General features: G+C 34.6%; 2 protein-coding genes across 8 annotated transcripts in view; both read right to left on the bottom strand.

The window, feature by feature from the left end:
* Window positions 1–685: 685 nt before the first annotated feature.
* On the bottom strand, window positions 686–3355 carry LOC129575269 (MOB kinase activator-like 3). 2 transcript variants are annotated; one of them, XM_055458472.1, is made up of 5 exons: window positions 2655–3355; window positions 2366–2516; window positions 1974–2181; window positions 1657–1792; window positions 686–1172 (listed from the first exon to the last, which is right to left on the bottom strand). In XM_055458472.1, the coding sequence occupies exons 1-5, from the start codon at window positions 2694–2696 to the stop codon at window positions 1053–1055; spliced, it is 657 nt and encodes a 218-aa protein (XP_055314447.1). In that variant the 5' UTR covers window positions 2697–3355; the 3' UTR covers window positions 686–1052. The 2 variants fall into 2 exon arrangements, with proteins under 2 accessions (XP_055314447.1, XP_055314446.1); XM_055458471.1 differs by having other exon boundaries at window positions 2622–3320.
* Window positions 3356–4726: 1371 nt separating this feature from the next.
* LOC129575267 (paired box protein Pax-5) overlaps window positions 4727–16142 on the bottom strand; it is a 70055-nt gene continuing 58639 nt past the window's right edge. For 3 of the 6 annotated variants that reach the window (XM_055458449.1, XM_055458450.1, XM_055458453.1), the window contains 7 exons: window positions 13662–14035; window positions 11846–11925; window positions 11141–11384; window positions 10443–10532; window positions 9745–10131; window positions 8966–9076; window positions 4727–8378 (listed from right to left, as the gene is read on the bottom strand). In XM_055458449.1, the coding sequence (XP_055314424.1) occupies window positions 8134–8378; window positions 8966–9076; window positions 9745–10131; window positions 10443–10532; window positions 11141–11384; window positions 11846–11925; window positions 13662–14035 (1531 nt within the window). In that variant the 3' untranslated portion in view covers window positions 4727–8133. Of the gene's footprint in view, window positions 8379–8954; window positions 9077–9744; window positions 10132–10442; window positions 10533–11140; window positions 11385–11845; window positions 11926–13661; window positions 14036–16142 lie in introns of all 6 variants that reach the window. The other 3 variants (XM_055458454.1, XM_055458455.1, XM_055458452.1) reach the window with 3 other exon arrangements.

The raw sequence follows: 16142 nt of genomic DNA, 5'->3' as shown, positions 1-16142 counted from the left end.
AGCAATTTTTGATTCGGGGAAAAGACGCAGTACAGCGAACTGGATCGAAATCGGTCCCTGACGTGTTAGGCTGTACAATTGTGTGAGTTGAGGCGCGCATGTGAATGTATTCGATCACTTTTCATTCTTCTATGTGTGTGTGTATGTTTGATGTACGATATTCGCATACTTCATTTCTATGCATGGACACTGCAGCATCACTATACATTATACATCAAATCGGTACTAAAAACTCAGAACATCCATAAATTTATGCCATTCATCGGACTTGCATTCACACTTGATTTGTTCGATTTTTTTCTTCTTAAAGCAATTTCATGACTCAATCCATTTTTCCCTTGAAATATGTGGAGAATGCATGAGTCATTCCAGGGGATAAGCTTCTGATCCTGGACTAGACTCTCTTTTATCCTTTGGCAAGAAATAATCCTTCTTGTATCAGATTTAAATTGAAATCACTTTTAAATTTGAATTTATCGACCATACCTTGTGACTTTTATCACTTTGCATTTGAGATCTAGTACTCACACTATTTTCGTAGTAGATTTGTTCCAAATTATTTATTAATTAAAAATGAAATTTAAAAAATATGTAAACAATTGAGATATAAAACAATTGTTCAGCCTAATATTGGTTTCTAAAATTGCGGTGATTCATTGCAAATGAAACAAATTTTTTGGTCGCATTTTGGTTAAAATGTTGGCAATTTTCGGTATATTTACGTTGTAGAATATTTGGACAGACAAAACATTTTTCTACGAACTTTCATCTTCATCATTTTTTTTTCTCTTCTTTTAAATATCATTACTGATTAAAATTATTCTAATGGAGATACAAATTACAACCATTTGTATATTGGAAAACAAACAAACGAACAAACATTACGCATTTACCAATAAATAAACTGTTTATATTTTTGTACATTTAAAAAAAAAAGAGGAAAATCCTCTTTGTGTGCGGTTCAGGATTTCAAACTGGTGTTTGAGATGTGTTGGTGTTTTCGAGGAATTTTCTACTCGCCGGCTGGTACACTCTCTCTTATCATATTATTCTTAATCTTTACATATATGGGCAGTCATCTCGGATAATGGCTCCAGCTCTTTGGCCGACACCAAATCAAATTCTTGAACAAAGTAGTAAAAATGCTTGTAACAAGTGTTTACATGCGCTTCCTGCAATGGGCAATGATATAAAGGGAATTGTGATTAGAATTTATGTTTAAAATGAATTCAATTTGAAATAAACTAATGTTTAGAATAAAATGTGAAATAAAATTTCAAAAATATTTTGCAAGAGGAAATAATGAAATTTTTGAAGAAAAAAATGAGACAAAATTTAAGCTTCATTTTGAAGAAAAAAAATCGCATAAAATGTAAATATTCCAACATAGCGTCAATTTCGACATTAATTTTACTATTCTCGATAAGATTACGCGTTAGTCATTTAACAAAAGTGTTCACTTCCAACTTAACGCGTATCAGTTGAAAATATTTCGAATTTTTCAGATTGAAATAAATGTTTTTGTTGAATTTCATCCAACAATTCAATTTGACTCTGATAATTTTAACTTTTATGGTTGAAGAATTAACAAAACAGTTCTATTCAATTGTCCCAGATAATAAAAACGAAAGAATGTCGCAATTAAACAAAACTTACCGCTCCAATGCTGACGATCCGATCAAAATGATGGATGTACACGTGTACAAAGACCCGGAAGAGCCTTGTCAGTATTTTCCGGCAGAGATGTTGAAACGTTTTCGGAAAAGGAACATTAGTTGTAACGGGAAATACACTGAAAAATATGCATGTCCATTGAATTAATGCCCATCGAATAGAATTTAGTGGGTGCATAATAAATAAGAGAAGCGAATAATTAAATAGACCAAAACCAACCATGAAATTAGTGTTTTAAGTTTAGATTTTTTGTTAGTATGTTTCTCTGAATCAAACATGCCTCCAAAAAAAATTGGTACCTTTCGTTATTGATTTGGCTTTCTGTCCAGTCCATCAGATATTCGATGTACTTTGGTGCTGGTAATGCTGTTGGCTTTTTAAAATTCTCACCATCGGCCCATAAATATTCATATCGTGGTCCACCAGACATCGTTGGGCATGTGGTTTCATTACAATACTCCGATACAGTGCCATAGATTAAGTTGATACGATTGAAGAAATCGACCACTGTTGAACAGAAAATTGAAATTATTATTGGAAATTGGGTAATTTTGGAATTTTTTTTTCGAGATAAGATGAATTTTCTGGACTAAACTCTGATTCTTTCTATCAAAATCCACCTTTCTAGAAAAACTCATTTTTATAATCGATTAACATTTTCCCCGTTCGAATTTTTTTTCCCAATATATACCATGCACTGCAATCCAATCGTTCATATTTTCGCCTTCTGGTAGTTTGACAACTTGCCGTAAATTAATACCCGATTGAAGACTGGCCTGAGCTTGTTTATGTAGCGAGTATCTAATTGTTCCCTGAGTAAATCTTTTTTTCGGTCGAAATGTCTGTTTTTAGGAGAAAAATTGATTATTAGCCACCGATTGAAAGTGGATTTTTCAAAACGAAAAATCAAGAATGAAAAAAATAGAACAAAAAAAAATTGCATATACATTGTGTGAACGAAGATGTAGGCCAGAACCCACCTTTCCCTTTTGGAAAAAATCCAGAAATCCGTTCAGCGCCATCGTCAGTTTTCATTCACCGTGAATCGTTCAATTGTTTGATGATTTGTTTTGATTATTCGTCGATCGCCTTAAATTTCAATGGTTTCAAATATACACACAATATTCACCACACAGCCCATACATCACACACACCCACAACTTTTGCACTTGAAATGGACTCTCGTTTTCATATCAATCGGCCACTTGCTTGAATTCCAAAATAACTCACTCGAAAATAGAAATTATTGTTCACGTAGGAAATTCCGATAAAATGCGATTAACTTTTGTGAAATGGCCAATTTTATTTGAATCATATGAGAAGAGAAAGACACTCTCCTGCTACGATCAAGTCAACTGAGAGAACGACGACAAATATTACTACTAGTAAACAATGGCAAGTCATTCAATATGCACAAACACAAACAAACGAAAAACAAACTCTTTTTTTTTTGAATACATTTAGTACACACGCAATGCTAAACAAATGTTAAAACTTTCTCTCATTTTCAATGCAAATTGATTTCAGAGCAAAAGATTGCCAATTGGGAATGTGTTTTATTGAGAGGGCCCGAGTTTTGATTGATTTTTATCGGGTTTTATTGTTGCTTATGTAAAATATTGAAAAAAAAAATTGCATCAGAATCTATAATGGATACGTTCAATGACAGTAGAATGAATTCTGAGTGATTCCGACAGTTGATTCCACGAATGACACGAACGGCGTGAACACACACGAATTTGACATAGCTACCGCTTGGTTACCATTTCATAATTCCATGAAATCTCTTATTCGACGGTTGGAACGGGGGAACTTCAATTCTGTTAATATTGAGTTTGGGTTCTATTCGAATTAGAGTGCACACAGTCTGTCTATTTGAATTTGAATGAATAAACTAAAGACATTACCTTTTGAATATTGAACTTATTTCAAACATGATATTACAGTAAAATCTGGGATGATATTACAGTAAAATCTGGGAAAAGTTTATCGAAATGTCCCAGACGTGACATTAACCTTTTCTGGAAAGTTTTAAAAATCGAAAAAAATATAAATTGAAATATAGCAAATTTGTTCGAATTTCATTGTAATAATAGATTTTCATCAGTATACATCGAATATCATTTTCCCCTGAGCACCATTGACGATTTTTTCTTGCTTAACCCTCTAATGCATACAACCGCCTCCAGATGGGAAACATTTGAACGCCTGTAGAACATAAACCGTACATCGGTTCACATTGCTTCAAAGGGAATTTTTATTCGTCAATGTTTTCTCTTTTTTTTTGTCTTTCGCAATATTTGTCTATGTAGTGTGATTGTAAAGTTATAAACAAAAATGTGTGCAAAAACAAAAATTTGACAAAATAAATTATTCGAACTCCAAATTAGACACATTTTTGACACTTTTAAACAATGGATTTGATTGTTCTCTGATTAATGTCAATCGCATTTCCTGACTAAACAATGAGGAATCCAGGATTATGAATATTTTTTTAATTATCTATTGCCAAAAATCAACCAAGTACCAATACTCCCAGCCCTGAGGAAAATTTATGCATTAGAGTGTTAAGATTAGAGCATCTTCACACTTTATCCTAATTTTTATCTGACTTTGTTATTTGACTCACTTGATTTCGCGTTAGATGATCTAACCAATGAGCCGATGTGACTCGTCGCCTTAGTGCGCAATTTTTTTTCAGTTTTCAAAACCCGGTATAGATTCAAACTTCACTCCGTCTACGTTATTCTCTTATTCGTGTTCTCGAACAAAAATCCAAAAGTCCAATGAACGTATTTTTTTTAGACTTTTTCACACGTGGATTACGAGTAACTGACATGAGATAACGAAAAATTGTCTTCGGCAAATATTGCATAACATCTGAAAACAATAAAAATTCATTAGAAATCCCCCCATTTTAATCGATAAGCAATCGAACGATCAAAAAGTTATTTAGCTGTCATGTAATCAAAGGCCACAGCGTAAAGGGCATTTAATCAATGAGAAATCAAAAGTCACAATGCATTTTCAAACTTTCTTTATTGATCTTTGGTTTTACACTTTACAATTTTTCAGCAATCATATTGATATTATAAAAAAGAGATGACCTTACAATAACGATTTTTTGTTGTGTTTTATTTTTCTTCTTTATTTTCTTCTTTTAATTTAATCAATAAAAAAGGATAAACAATGAATAGAATAGAAAAGAAAAGCAGTATTATTGATCGATACATAAGCTATGCTATATATTTAATATCTAAACAAATATAAAAATTTAATTTATTTCTTCATTTCCTTGATTGTTTTTATCATTCGCTTAACTCTGATTTTACTTTTTGCTTCTTCGTCTATTTCCCGTTTTGTTTTAGCATTAAGAACAGCTTTGTCGAAAAATTTATTTTGATTTTCTCAGTATTTTAATATCTCGACGCCGCTACACTAGTAAAGAATGTAATCGTGACCATGGTTATACTTTTTTGCCGCTTCGAAATGCGTTTTTCTACAATTCACAAATGAATGCCGTTGAATTTTGTCAAATTAGAACAATGCTGAGACAACGGTTGACAGTTGGAAAATATTGTTGTTCGGTAAAAATACATAGCGATTGCCAATCATTAGTTTAGTGCTTAAGCATTTTGCATATTGGGTTGGATTGAGAATATGTCGATTTTGATTGGATTTATGATCAATTATTTTTACCATGCAGCAATATTTTGCTATTTTTCAATGTATTTCATCGTCTTGAGCTCACGTTTTGCCTCACTCATTTGAACTTCCATTTTGAGGTGAAAATCCAATCCAAATTTACACAGCTACTTCTAGTTTTTTTGTCCATAGCTTTGAGTAAACTCTTGGTAATTCTTGGATTACAAGCCCTCGATTGTAGAGCGACTTCAAATCCCAATCAAAATTTATGTCAAATTTAAAGCATTCATATGCGATTTGATCTTAATCCACACGTGATTTGGTTGGTCAGCAAAAATGTTCATGTTGAAATTTTCTTTAAAATCAATTGAATTGCGGTTTAAAACAGAAACTCGAATAATTTTCAAAACATTTCTTTTGATAAAATTTTATGATTGCCAATATAAATAAAAACAGAAAATGGGCAAGATTACAATGTACTTGTTTCGTATCCACTAGCATGAAGTTTGAGAGAGAGAGAGAAAAAAACGGTTCAACTTGATAAAAAAAAAATACAAAAAAAAACATTGAAATGATAAAACGGTTGACATTTTTGAATGTATTTTGGTCTTCTCTCTTCTGCATCGATGATTGAAAATGAAGCGAGTGTTAACAAAAGCATCAACCGTCATCTGCATTTATCCTAAAAAAAATGATGAGAGAATTGCTCCGACTGTGTGTTTAAGATTATTTGCATAATATTTTTGTCTTTTGATTTTTTTTTAATCGGATTTGTCTTAAATCAAGTTTTTTTGTTTGTTTTTTATTTTTATATAATGAACTTATTTAAGAGCTCTGAGAAATCAGAATACCATCTATCGAATGATTTCTTGTTGAAACCCATGCCACGTAACGCGTTCGATTTTCTCGATCTAGGGAATCAGAAGAAATTTACGCGACAGACAACATTTGTAGGGTTTTTTTCTTGTTTAGATTAAAATTACTCCTAATTTAATTTGTGTTTAATATTTTTTTTTGTATTATTATATCAAGACCTATCTTATACGTATTTTTTTATCTATCGATTTTTGTTCTGTTTTTATTCCTTTCTTTAATATGCTAAAAGTAGACATAGTCCAGTAAATGTGTTTTGTTGTTGTTTTTGTTTCATTTAATTCTTAAATCTGTATGGTTATTCCTTTAGATCGAAGGTTTTGTTTTGAAGTTTCCAAATTCTAATAACAATTCAAACTCAGACATGTGTGTATGTGTGTAAAAACGGTATGTAATTCATAATTTTCTTGTTTGTTTGTAATAAAAACAGCTTCGGCCCTTCGATGGTTACTTGAACTTTTTGATTTTCTTCTTGTTTTCGATTTTTTGTCAGCTTTTTCTTCCTCTTTTTCTTTCGATGCATGCTCATTTGATTCCATTTTATACGAATCATTTGATTTTCGAAGGCTGTCCGACTGACAATCTAACTAGCAATGAATCGAATAAATCAAGATCCAATGCAATGGCATTCATGCGTCAAATCTTTTTAGATTTTGTGGTTGTCGCAAATAAATTATGACGCTTTTTGATTTTTTCGATTCTTTTTCAACCAAATTTTCGAGTTCAACCACGTTTTGGATTTTTGAAATACGGCTTTGGACTGTAACCAAAACGAAGCCTCCGGCATGTTTTTCTGACTCGATGCATAAATGCCATTGCATCTCCGTCCTAATGTGTTATTCTCCAATTTTGTCTCGAATCGCACGGCCTCTTTTGTTCAAAACGAAAAAAATTTCATGCAAACAAAGAAAAATCGTTCGTTTTAAACCGCACAGCTGCTGTTGAAGCAATTCCATTCCCGTTTTGGTAAATTTAAAACAAAAAATGATGTCTGATCTTTGCTCATTGAGCTGCTGTATCAATCTTAAGGGATAGTTTTTGGTTTAGTTGTAATAATGTTGTATTTGTCTCCCTTTTTGTGTTGCATTTTAAATCTAATGTCTTCATTGTTTTTAATTAATAATTATTTTGATGTGCTCTCTTCAAGAGAGACGCTTATTAGATACACATTTCTGACAAATAATTACTCTATAAATCTATGTACTCCTTTTTAATATATATACTTTTTTGTCATTCGTTTCATTTGAATTTGTTTGTGTGTATTGATTTTAAAAAGTTTTTTTCCCTTAAATGTTGTTTTTCCGTGTGTGTGTGTGTGTGTTTTTTTTTAAATCCAAATTCAATATATATTTATTTATAATATGCTTAAAACGACTTATGAATAGAATTAGAAAAGAAACGAACGGATTCAACTGTAAAAATCCATGTCTGTCTGAGTGTTGTTCTTTGTTATTTTTCCTTCGTTTTGTTTTACTGAGTATGACATTTGAGAGTGTGAGAGAGTGTGTGTATTTGAGTTTTGAATATGTATGTGTGTGTGTTTTTTATCAAGTTTTCTTTTTTGTTGTTGAAGCTATAGTTAAATCTTAACAGTTTAAGATTTTGAGTGTTTTTCTTGCATGTTTTTTTTCGTTTCATTTATTTCAAAATGTTACCGAACATATCGTCGTCATCATCATTGATCGTTAAACACCAATTGATGGACACCTAGTCTCTTCTTCACCCTATTCAGATCAATTAAATGCTTGGCTTTTTGTGTATATGTGTGTCGATTTGGTTGGCTCTTCCTTTACGAAATCGTCTTAATCCTTGAGAAGTGGTTGATTTGTTCTTATTCGTTGTATATTTCATTTTTTTTCTGCCCATTAAAAACAAGTTGCAAGTGAGATAGATGGAGTGGGTGAAGGAGAAGGGGGAGAACATCATTTCTATTCCAGTTGCTTATGATTGTGATGATGATGTTGATGGTATGATGCATGCACTGCCCGTGGGTGATGCAGCACTTGCCAATGAATTGGCACGCGTTGCGGCCAACGGTGAACGAATCTCATGTGATGATGACGATATTGTTGATTGAGTATGTAAACCATTTATCAAGTCTGCACTGTTACTGCTGCTGCTACTTCCACCGACTAGTAATGTGCAACCATTTGGCCCATCATTGCTACTGTAGTAATAGGCTGAATCTGGAAAAGTATTCGGAAGCAATTTTTGTCTGTTAGAAAATTCAGTATAATGAATGATACGGTGACCATCTCCATTGAAAATAAACGCTCACCAAAGAAAATGGAGACGTATGCTTCCCCATGGAGACGGTCACAAAATATTTCAACTGTGCAAATATGATCGGAAATGGATTTTTTCGAACATATATTTCCTGTTGAACGTGTTTAATTTCTAATTTTTCTATCGTTTTGCATCGATACATTGTATTCTTTCGAAAATCGCTTTGTACAACGTTCAGCAGAAAATGGGCGAAGGCAAAAATGGAAATGATTGAGAAGGCAAACGAAGTTCAAAATGTAATGAATTCAAATGATTTGAAGGCGTTGTTGCCATAGAATTATTTGAGTTGATTGAAGAATTTAGAAGAATATAATTTTTGTTTTGATTTCATTATCATTTCAATTTTAATAAAAAAAAAATTCTTTTTTCGAAAATGTGTGTTGTTTTTGTTGTGCACCGTGTATGCGAATGAGTTTTTGTGATGAGTGAAAAAATAAATTAATCTGGCATTTATTGTTCAAACGTAATATACTCACTGTTTACTTACTGAGCAGCCCGCCAGCAGAAGAGCTATAACCGTACGGACTGTACGCATTGCCATATTGAGGATAAGCCGGACTATATGCATATTCAGTGCCAGGTACAACCGTTGAACCACCTACATCATTCGACACACAATTCAGAGTGAAAAGAACAAAAGAAAAAAATGCCCGCATAATTAACAAAACTCTTTCGATTTCCGAACAATCAGAGAAAAAAAATGTGACAGAGCAAACAAGAGTTTAATTTTAAGGTGTAAAACAGAATCCCATAACCTACTTACACTAGATGGTATTTAACTTAATTGAGCTAATACAATTCTATGATTTAAATGAGATCAATCCCCGATTGCCGTAAATAAAATATCACTAAGCCCTTTGAAACATTTTGTGCGTGTGAGAGTGGGTGTGTGACTACAATTACGTATTCAAATGGTAGTGCATTTGTATCATAAATTTCGTGTCATTTTGACCGAAATTTGTGTTTATCTAATAAGCGTGGGTAGATTTTGGTTGTGCGCAAAAGATATGTGCCGAAGTGATCGCCCTAAAAGGATTTCGTACGTGCATGTGATTTGGCGAGCCTGATTTAGTGAGAAGAAAATATTAAATAAAGAGAATAATTAACGAAAAGTTACAAAAGAAATAGGTGGAAATAAATGAAAAGTGAAATTAAGAATGAAAAATGTGAAGAAAAATTTGTAAAATTAAACGTGTAAATTGGAAAATCAAACTAAAATAGAGTAAAACTGAAAATAAACCGAAGACGGTGAAGTCAAGTACTTGCCTGGCGCATAATGACTAAAACTAGGTAGCATTGGAGAGTAAGCACCCAGCCCAGTGGCCGAATTAGTTGAGCCGATTTCACCGGACGCTCCACTGGGCTGTAAAATGATCAACGAAGATTGATCGTTGGGAGATTCGGTTGGAAATGAGCGGTTGTCAATATCATGTGCATGATGATGATCTTGGGATTGTTGTGAACCTTGTTCATATTTGCTGGGAACTTGTTCGTATTTATTGTTGGTTGAACCATCTTCCACATCGCCAGTGGTGGTGGTTACGGGTGGATTTGGTGTTGGTGTACTATTATCTAAGGACAAAGGCAGTCCAGGTGAACCGTTGCTTGGTACTGGACCAATGAATGTTGAGTACGAATGACCATTTATCGTTGCTACATCGCGACCATTGAATTTTAAAAGAAATTAAAAAGAAACGAAAACAAAATAAATCATAAGAAAATTGAACTTAAAGAAATCAAGAGGAAATAAACGAAAGTTTGACCAAATTCACTAAATCTAGGCCGAGATTTGAGACTATAAAGTGATTTTTCCGCTCGTTACGGTGGATATTGAGTGCAAATTATTTTCAATTTTGTACGAAAAGTGCGAGGTGCTCGACGATGCACGGTTTTCAAAAATAACATTTGGATGCGTGTGTGTATATGTGTGTGGGTGTGTGTTTGTGTGAGGTTGAGCCTCTTACCTTGAAAGGATGGGTGATCAAGCAAATTTCCCGAACTTAATTTCATTTCTTGCATGCTAATCGGCGCTAATGGCGTCAATGAACCTGGTCCTTTTGATTTAAAATTGTTCCGATTTTAGTATAAATTTGTTTTACAACTATCAAATATGTTTTGTTTTGTTTTACTGAACTGAACTTGAGAACAAAATGCAAAAGGAACGTGTAAAAATGCTCGTATTTTTCTTCAACTAATTTGAAATGAGTTGATTTTTACATCGTTTTTAAATGTGTAGACGCGAAAAAAAAACAGTATAATGTCAATTGATTTAGTCTAAAAATATATTTCACAATCGCCAATCGATTAGTTCATGAATAGTAGAAAAAACGGGCATTTTGCAATTCATTCCTTTGATTTTTGTTGTATCATCGATTGCTCTGTCTAACTGGCTGTTTTTGTTTTTCATCGTGTTTTGTTTTAAAAAGCATGAATGAGCTCAAACTGAATGAGAAGGTATAGGATTCTGTCTGATACCATAAAAATATCATATCTCCTCGTAATTTTCTTTTTCGTTCTATCATTCGTTTTTATAAATGTTATTTTGATTGAAATAGCTGTTTTTGTGTGCGTATTTGACCGGGAGAGCTCGATTTCGTTGTTATTGATTTTATTTTAGTTCAGCTTATGATTAAGAGAGCATATGTTTGATGCGAACACTTACCAAGCGTTGACACAACGGGTGGTGTATATAATGAGCTTTGAGCCTGGGAAATGGTTGTTATGCCGTCATACAAAATCGATTCCGTTGAGCCCACACCATTCGCTGTTGAGAAGCCATTGTGATGACTATCGTAATATGCGGCCGCCGCGTTACCATTACCACCGCCTCCACCAATTCCATTCGCCGCACTCAGCTCCGAAAACATCTTTTGCTCTTCTTTTATACACCATTTACTTGACCATAACTGTGGGTGAGATACATGACCATTCTATTAGTTTTTTTTTGGGTGTGTGTGTGTGACATATTGCACAGTAATAAAAGGGGTTTTGGGATATTTATCACATAATTCATGCGAATAAGTAGGTTGGGCTTTGCAGTTTCCAAAACTTCGTTCAAAAGCATTTTTCATCCTCACCAAAGCATTTCTTTAATCAATGAAAAAGGCATGGTTTTCAGTTCAAATCAAAACTGTGGAAAATTTTCCTTTCTCAAAACATTGTTTTCTGGATTTGAAACTGTGTTTGTATGAAATTTGAATGGAGAATAGCTAGAATGTTGTGTCAAAATGACGAAAGTTGAAGGAAATTTCAACGATTTAAACTAGCAATCAAATTCGAGGTTCAATCCCAATCAAGCTCCAATAAATTCGTCATAAATTCCCCAAAAATCCACTAATTTAAGCATCGAATCAAAGCCAATAATTACGTTTGAGTAGATTTGATCTCCGTTGTATTGGTTCCTTTGTCGTTTCAAGTCATCGTCGCCATGAATATCACGTGCGTCATCTGAAATGGAGGAAGAAAAAAAGACTCATGTTCATATAAGACGGAAAAAAACAAAATTCCAAGACGTCATACACAAATAGACAGTTTTTGTAAATCAATTTTTCCCTTCTTCTTCTTCTTCTTCTTCTTCTTCTTTTCGTTATTGTTGCTGTGCAGAACGATCGAAGAAAAAGAAATTGGAGACACATTCAATCGTAAAAGTATGTCAACGAGACCAATTATTCTGGATGATGTGCTGTAAAAAAGCCGTATCCTTCGTCGACTTATCGCCTAATTGCACTCAAACTTCTGGTGGCTTGCGTGAAGCGCTTTGGAATCGGGAAAAATGGTGAACAATGGCTGGTGGTGGTGTGTGGTGGCGATGACGTCGGGTAAGAGCGCAACATCATCAGCAACAACAACGGCACACACAGAGAGAGATTGGGAGCATGAGAGAACAGTTTTTCATGTCGATATCATTCGATCCATCGTCGTATGAAATAAATAAAATGGGTGTCTTTTTGGTTGGATGGATGGAGTTTAAGAGTGGAATTCTTTATGCTTCTTTAAGCAATAATAAAAGCGTGTATTTCAAGAATGAAATTGGTAAGCCGTGTTCGAGTGAACTAGCGGAAAATTCGGAATTGTGCCATCTCTCGTACCACACATTGACACACACACACACATACACAGAAGAAGCACAGTCACACATTCACTCGCCCGCTATCGCTGGCATGAACACACATTCATACACCGCGCAATACTTTTATTACAGTTAAATTTATAGGATCAACCCATCGGAACATCTATCCGTACAATGGTTGCTTGGCAACGATTTGCCTGTTAAACATTGAATAAATGCCATCCGAGAGCGAGCGAGAGCAAGAGCAAGCCGGAGAGACAGAGAGGGCAAACGAACGCATTTGGAGTGAATGTGGCTAAGAGAAAATGGTGGAACGATTCCGAAATACGTGTGTACGTTGTATGTGGGTGTTATTTTTTGTGTGCTGTAGTACACACATTGCGAGAGAGATTATGGCATCAGGCTGCGCAGAAGAAGAATCTCGCTGGGGCTCTTTGCAATGTTATTTTGGAATGATATAATTGAGAGGTGGATAACACCCCGTCGAGTGTATGACTCTCTCTCGAGTCAATAGTGTATAGCTGTAATTACGGTCGACTTGAAATCTAATTGCACATAGAGAGCGAGCGGAAAGGAGGGAGGGAGAGAGTGAGTGAGTATCATGATGAAGTCACACTTTTATACATTTATGCTCGATGTCACCAAACGCCAGACCTCTTTTTTCGTTCGCGTTGTGAAGACATGTTGCGCTAAAATGGTTTTCAAAGTGCACTAGTTTCGTGTGCTACGATCTCGTTTTTTTTGCTGGATTTTTGGATTTGTATAACCTATAAAATGTCGATTCGAATGGCATTTTTATCCGAAATTCCGATTTGAATTCCATTTTTAATGCGAATCAGATTCCAAATGCGGCGATTTTCGAATTTGGAAATGCCATTTCATTCGGCATGCAACGAGCATACACACATTCATGATGTATGACCAACTCACATTTCTCGCAATGACTTTCATTTTGGGTCGAGGCTAAATTGCCTCGAACGCACGCAAATGCACAGAATATTTGCGCAAAAACATCAACAACAACCGAAAAAAAAAACCGTAGAAAAGAAGGAAAAAAAGCAAACAAAATTATGGTTCGAAATGAAACAAGATAATAAGTGAGAATGGTACAAACCATCTATTCGCTTTCGCTTGATGCTGTTGCCATTTGGATCGGTAGTGTGTTGAATGCCTAAAATTCCATTTATGCTATAACCGGTAGACCTTTGTTCACCGCTTCCGCTTCCCGTTGTCAATTGAGTTTGGGTCGAATGTTGTTGCGCCTGCTGCTGTTGCTGCTGTTGCTGAATGTTACCCGAATGGATGATAACGGACACATTTCCAGTGATTCCTGAGTTGTTATTTGCCGACGATCCACTATTCACATTATTTACATTTACAACGGAATTACCAGCTGGACCACCACTTGAATTTTGCGGAGGACATGTTTGATTCTGTTGCTGATGATGAACATGTTTCGCTTTTTCGGCAGCTTTATTTCGGACAATTCTGTGTGTGTTTGGTGAATGTTGTTGTTGTTGTGAGAGCGGGCCCCAAAAAAGAAATTTCCGAATTTCATAAAAGATGCGATGAGCGGCAACGACGGCAGAGCGGTTGGCAAAACGGAAAAGAAAATAGAGAAAGAGAAGAAAAAAGAATAAATAAATTTAATAAATGTGTATGTGTATGGTATTGCATTTTCCGTGCAAAAACAATATTCACTTGGCTTAAGCTAAATTTTTCGACACAAAACCGAATCCTCATCATGAATATATATTCCAAACCAAAAAAAAACCAATAGAAACCATTTCTAAGTGAGAATGTTGGTTTTTTTAGCCAATTTCAATGCACCATTGTTTTGAATCATCGCAAATAACAACTGCAAATGCATCCATATCTTTTCGAAACTAAAATTCTGTTATGAAAACATGGCATAGACTATGGATTGGAATAATGCTAAAAAAAATTGTGCAGAACATACGAGAGGAAAAAGAATGAAAGACAACAATTTTACAGTGATAGGCTAAACTATAACATTTTTGCATAAAAATATGCATCGCACCGGGTCTTTAATGGACAAATTTTCTTGTGGAATTAACATCTTGACACTACTTCCGCTGGCCAAAAACTGCTGCATCATCGATCATGGCAACAAAGTTTTTGTTCGAGTGTGTATGTGAACAGAACAACACCAGGAAATTGTAGGAAATGGCACCATTTAAAAAAAAAAAAACATTGACAAATTCACACATTGTGCTTTTACAATTTGGTGGAATATCAATAAAGCCAACGGAACATCTCTTGAAATATTGTGTCATAAAACAGACATATATTTTTTTTACAAAAAATGAAAATCATAATGGATGACAGTCTGCCTGTGCCCAATGTTAAAATCGAAGCTCAACAAACTGCACTGAACGAACCGCACTGAACTGTCCAGCATCTATAGTGCAAAAAATCGACTTGCACTACAAATTTTTCAATGGAATTTCGAAAAAATCTATTCTAGTCATTGAACTAATCTTCATTGAGCAAGAAAAAAAGCGCCACCAAATCGCTTCTCGACATAATATTTGAAAAATTTTGTATTATTATGCTGAAACATTCGGAAGTGTTGTTCGGAAATGGTGACCGGTAACTCGACCGGATATTTACGACGATTATCTGATGCGAAAAAGGAAAACTCTGGTTGTTTTTTTCTGTACAGACATTTGATAATATCATAAGGACCGAACTTCATGAGTCAGTGTGAGAATTTCCAGCTGACTCAATATTTCAAAACATATTCCGTTGGCTACGCCATTTGGGACGAGACTCTTTTCATTGCAAAGTACCGTTTATCCCGCGCCAATCCATCAATTATATTGCCATAATCGTCTTGTTTGGTTTAATGCGAAAAAAATATGTATGTTTATGATCTCATCCAATGAAATTGGTGTGGTCTGGCCGTAATGGTCCTTTGATTTTGTTACAAAATCGAAACTTAAAACCACGCGCGTTGTTTGGGTGTTTCTGGTACATTGAATAGTCTGTTATATTCGTGCTAATTTATTATTCCCTTGTAATTGTCTGAATCGAACGTGCACACACACATTCAAGTAAACCGAACCGTAATTCGCAGTAAACTTTGTACAACAAACCAAGTGTGCATTCATCGAACGAAGAATTCGAAAAAAAACACCATTTGAAAAAACACCATCTATCGCGAAGTGCTAAAAAATCATCGAAACGGATCACGGTTATTCTATTAATCCATTATAGATCAGATTAGCCTCCGCGGAACAAAGAAAAAAGAAGAACAAGAATCAACGCAAATTCTGAAGCATAAGTCAATTTGCTCGAACATATATCGCGTGTGTGAGTGGTTTTGACACGCGAAACGCACGTCGGCTGGCCATTGTTGTTGTTTTGTTTTCCTTTTCGGTGTGTAAAATTTGTAGCGGGGTGAAAAACGCGAGCGCGTTCCACCAAACAACATTCCGACAATGCGCAGTAAAAACTACATTAAAAACCATTTTTGAACGAAAAATAAAACACCGTATATAAATTATGATGTGTGTATATAGCGCATGAGATCGACCATGCACCGCACACGCACGCCAACAAATTATGTTTG

Source organism: Sitodiplosis mosellana, unplaced genomic scaffold (genome assembly GCF_009176505.1).
Source record: "Sitodiplosis mosellana isolate CC-2019 unplaced genomic scaffold, AAFC_SMos_1.0 Smas_scaffold_6166, whole genome shotgun sequence".
NCBI lineage: Eukaryota > Metazoa > Arthropoda > Insecta > Diptera > Cecidomyiidae > Sitodiplosis > Sitodiplosis mosellana.
The sequence above is the reverse complement of the archived record's forward strand: the minus strand, read 5'-3'. Positions and strand labels throughout refer to the sequence as shown.

Excerpts from the sequence above, each read along its gene's own strand:
- LOC129575269 (XM_055458471.1), bottom strand. The coding sequence starts at position 2,696 with ATGGCGCTGAACGGATTTCTGGATTTTTTCCAAAAGGGAAAGGTGGGT. Across the intron at positions 2,517-2,621 it reads TACATCTTCGTTCACACAAT|ACATTTCGACCGAAAAAAAG; the intron begins GTATATGCAATT and ends TCCTAAAAACAG. Across the intron at positions 1,173-1,656 it reads GGATCGTCAGCATTGGAGCG|GAAGCGCATGTAAACACTTG; the intron begins GTAAGTTTTGTT and ends TGCCCATTGCAG.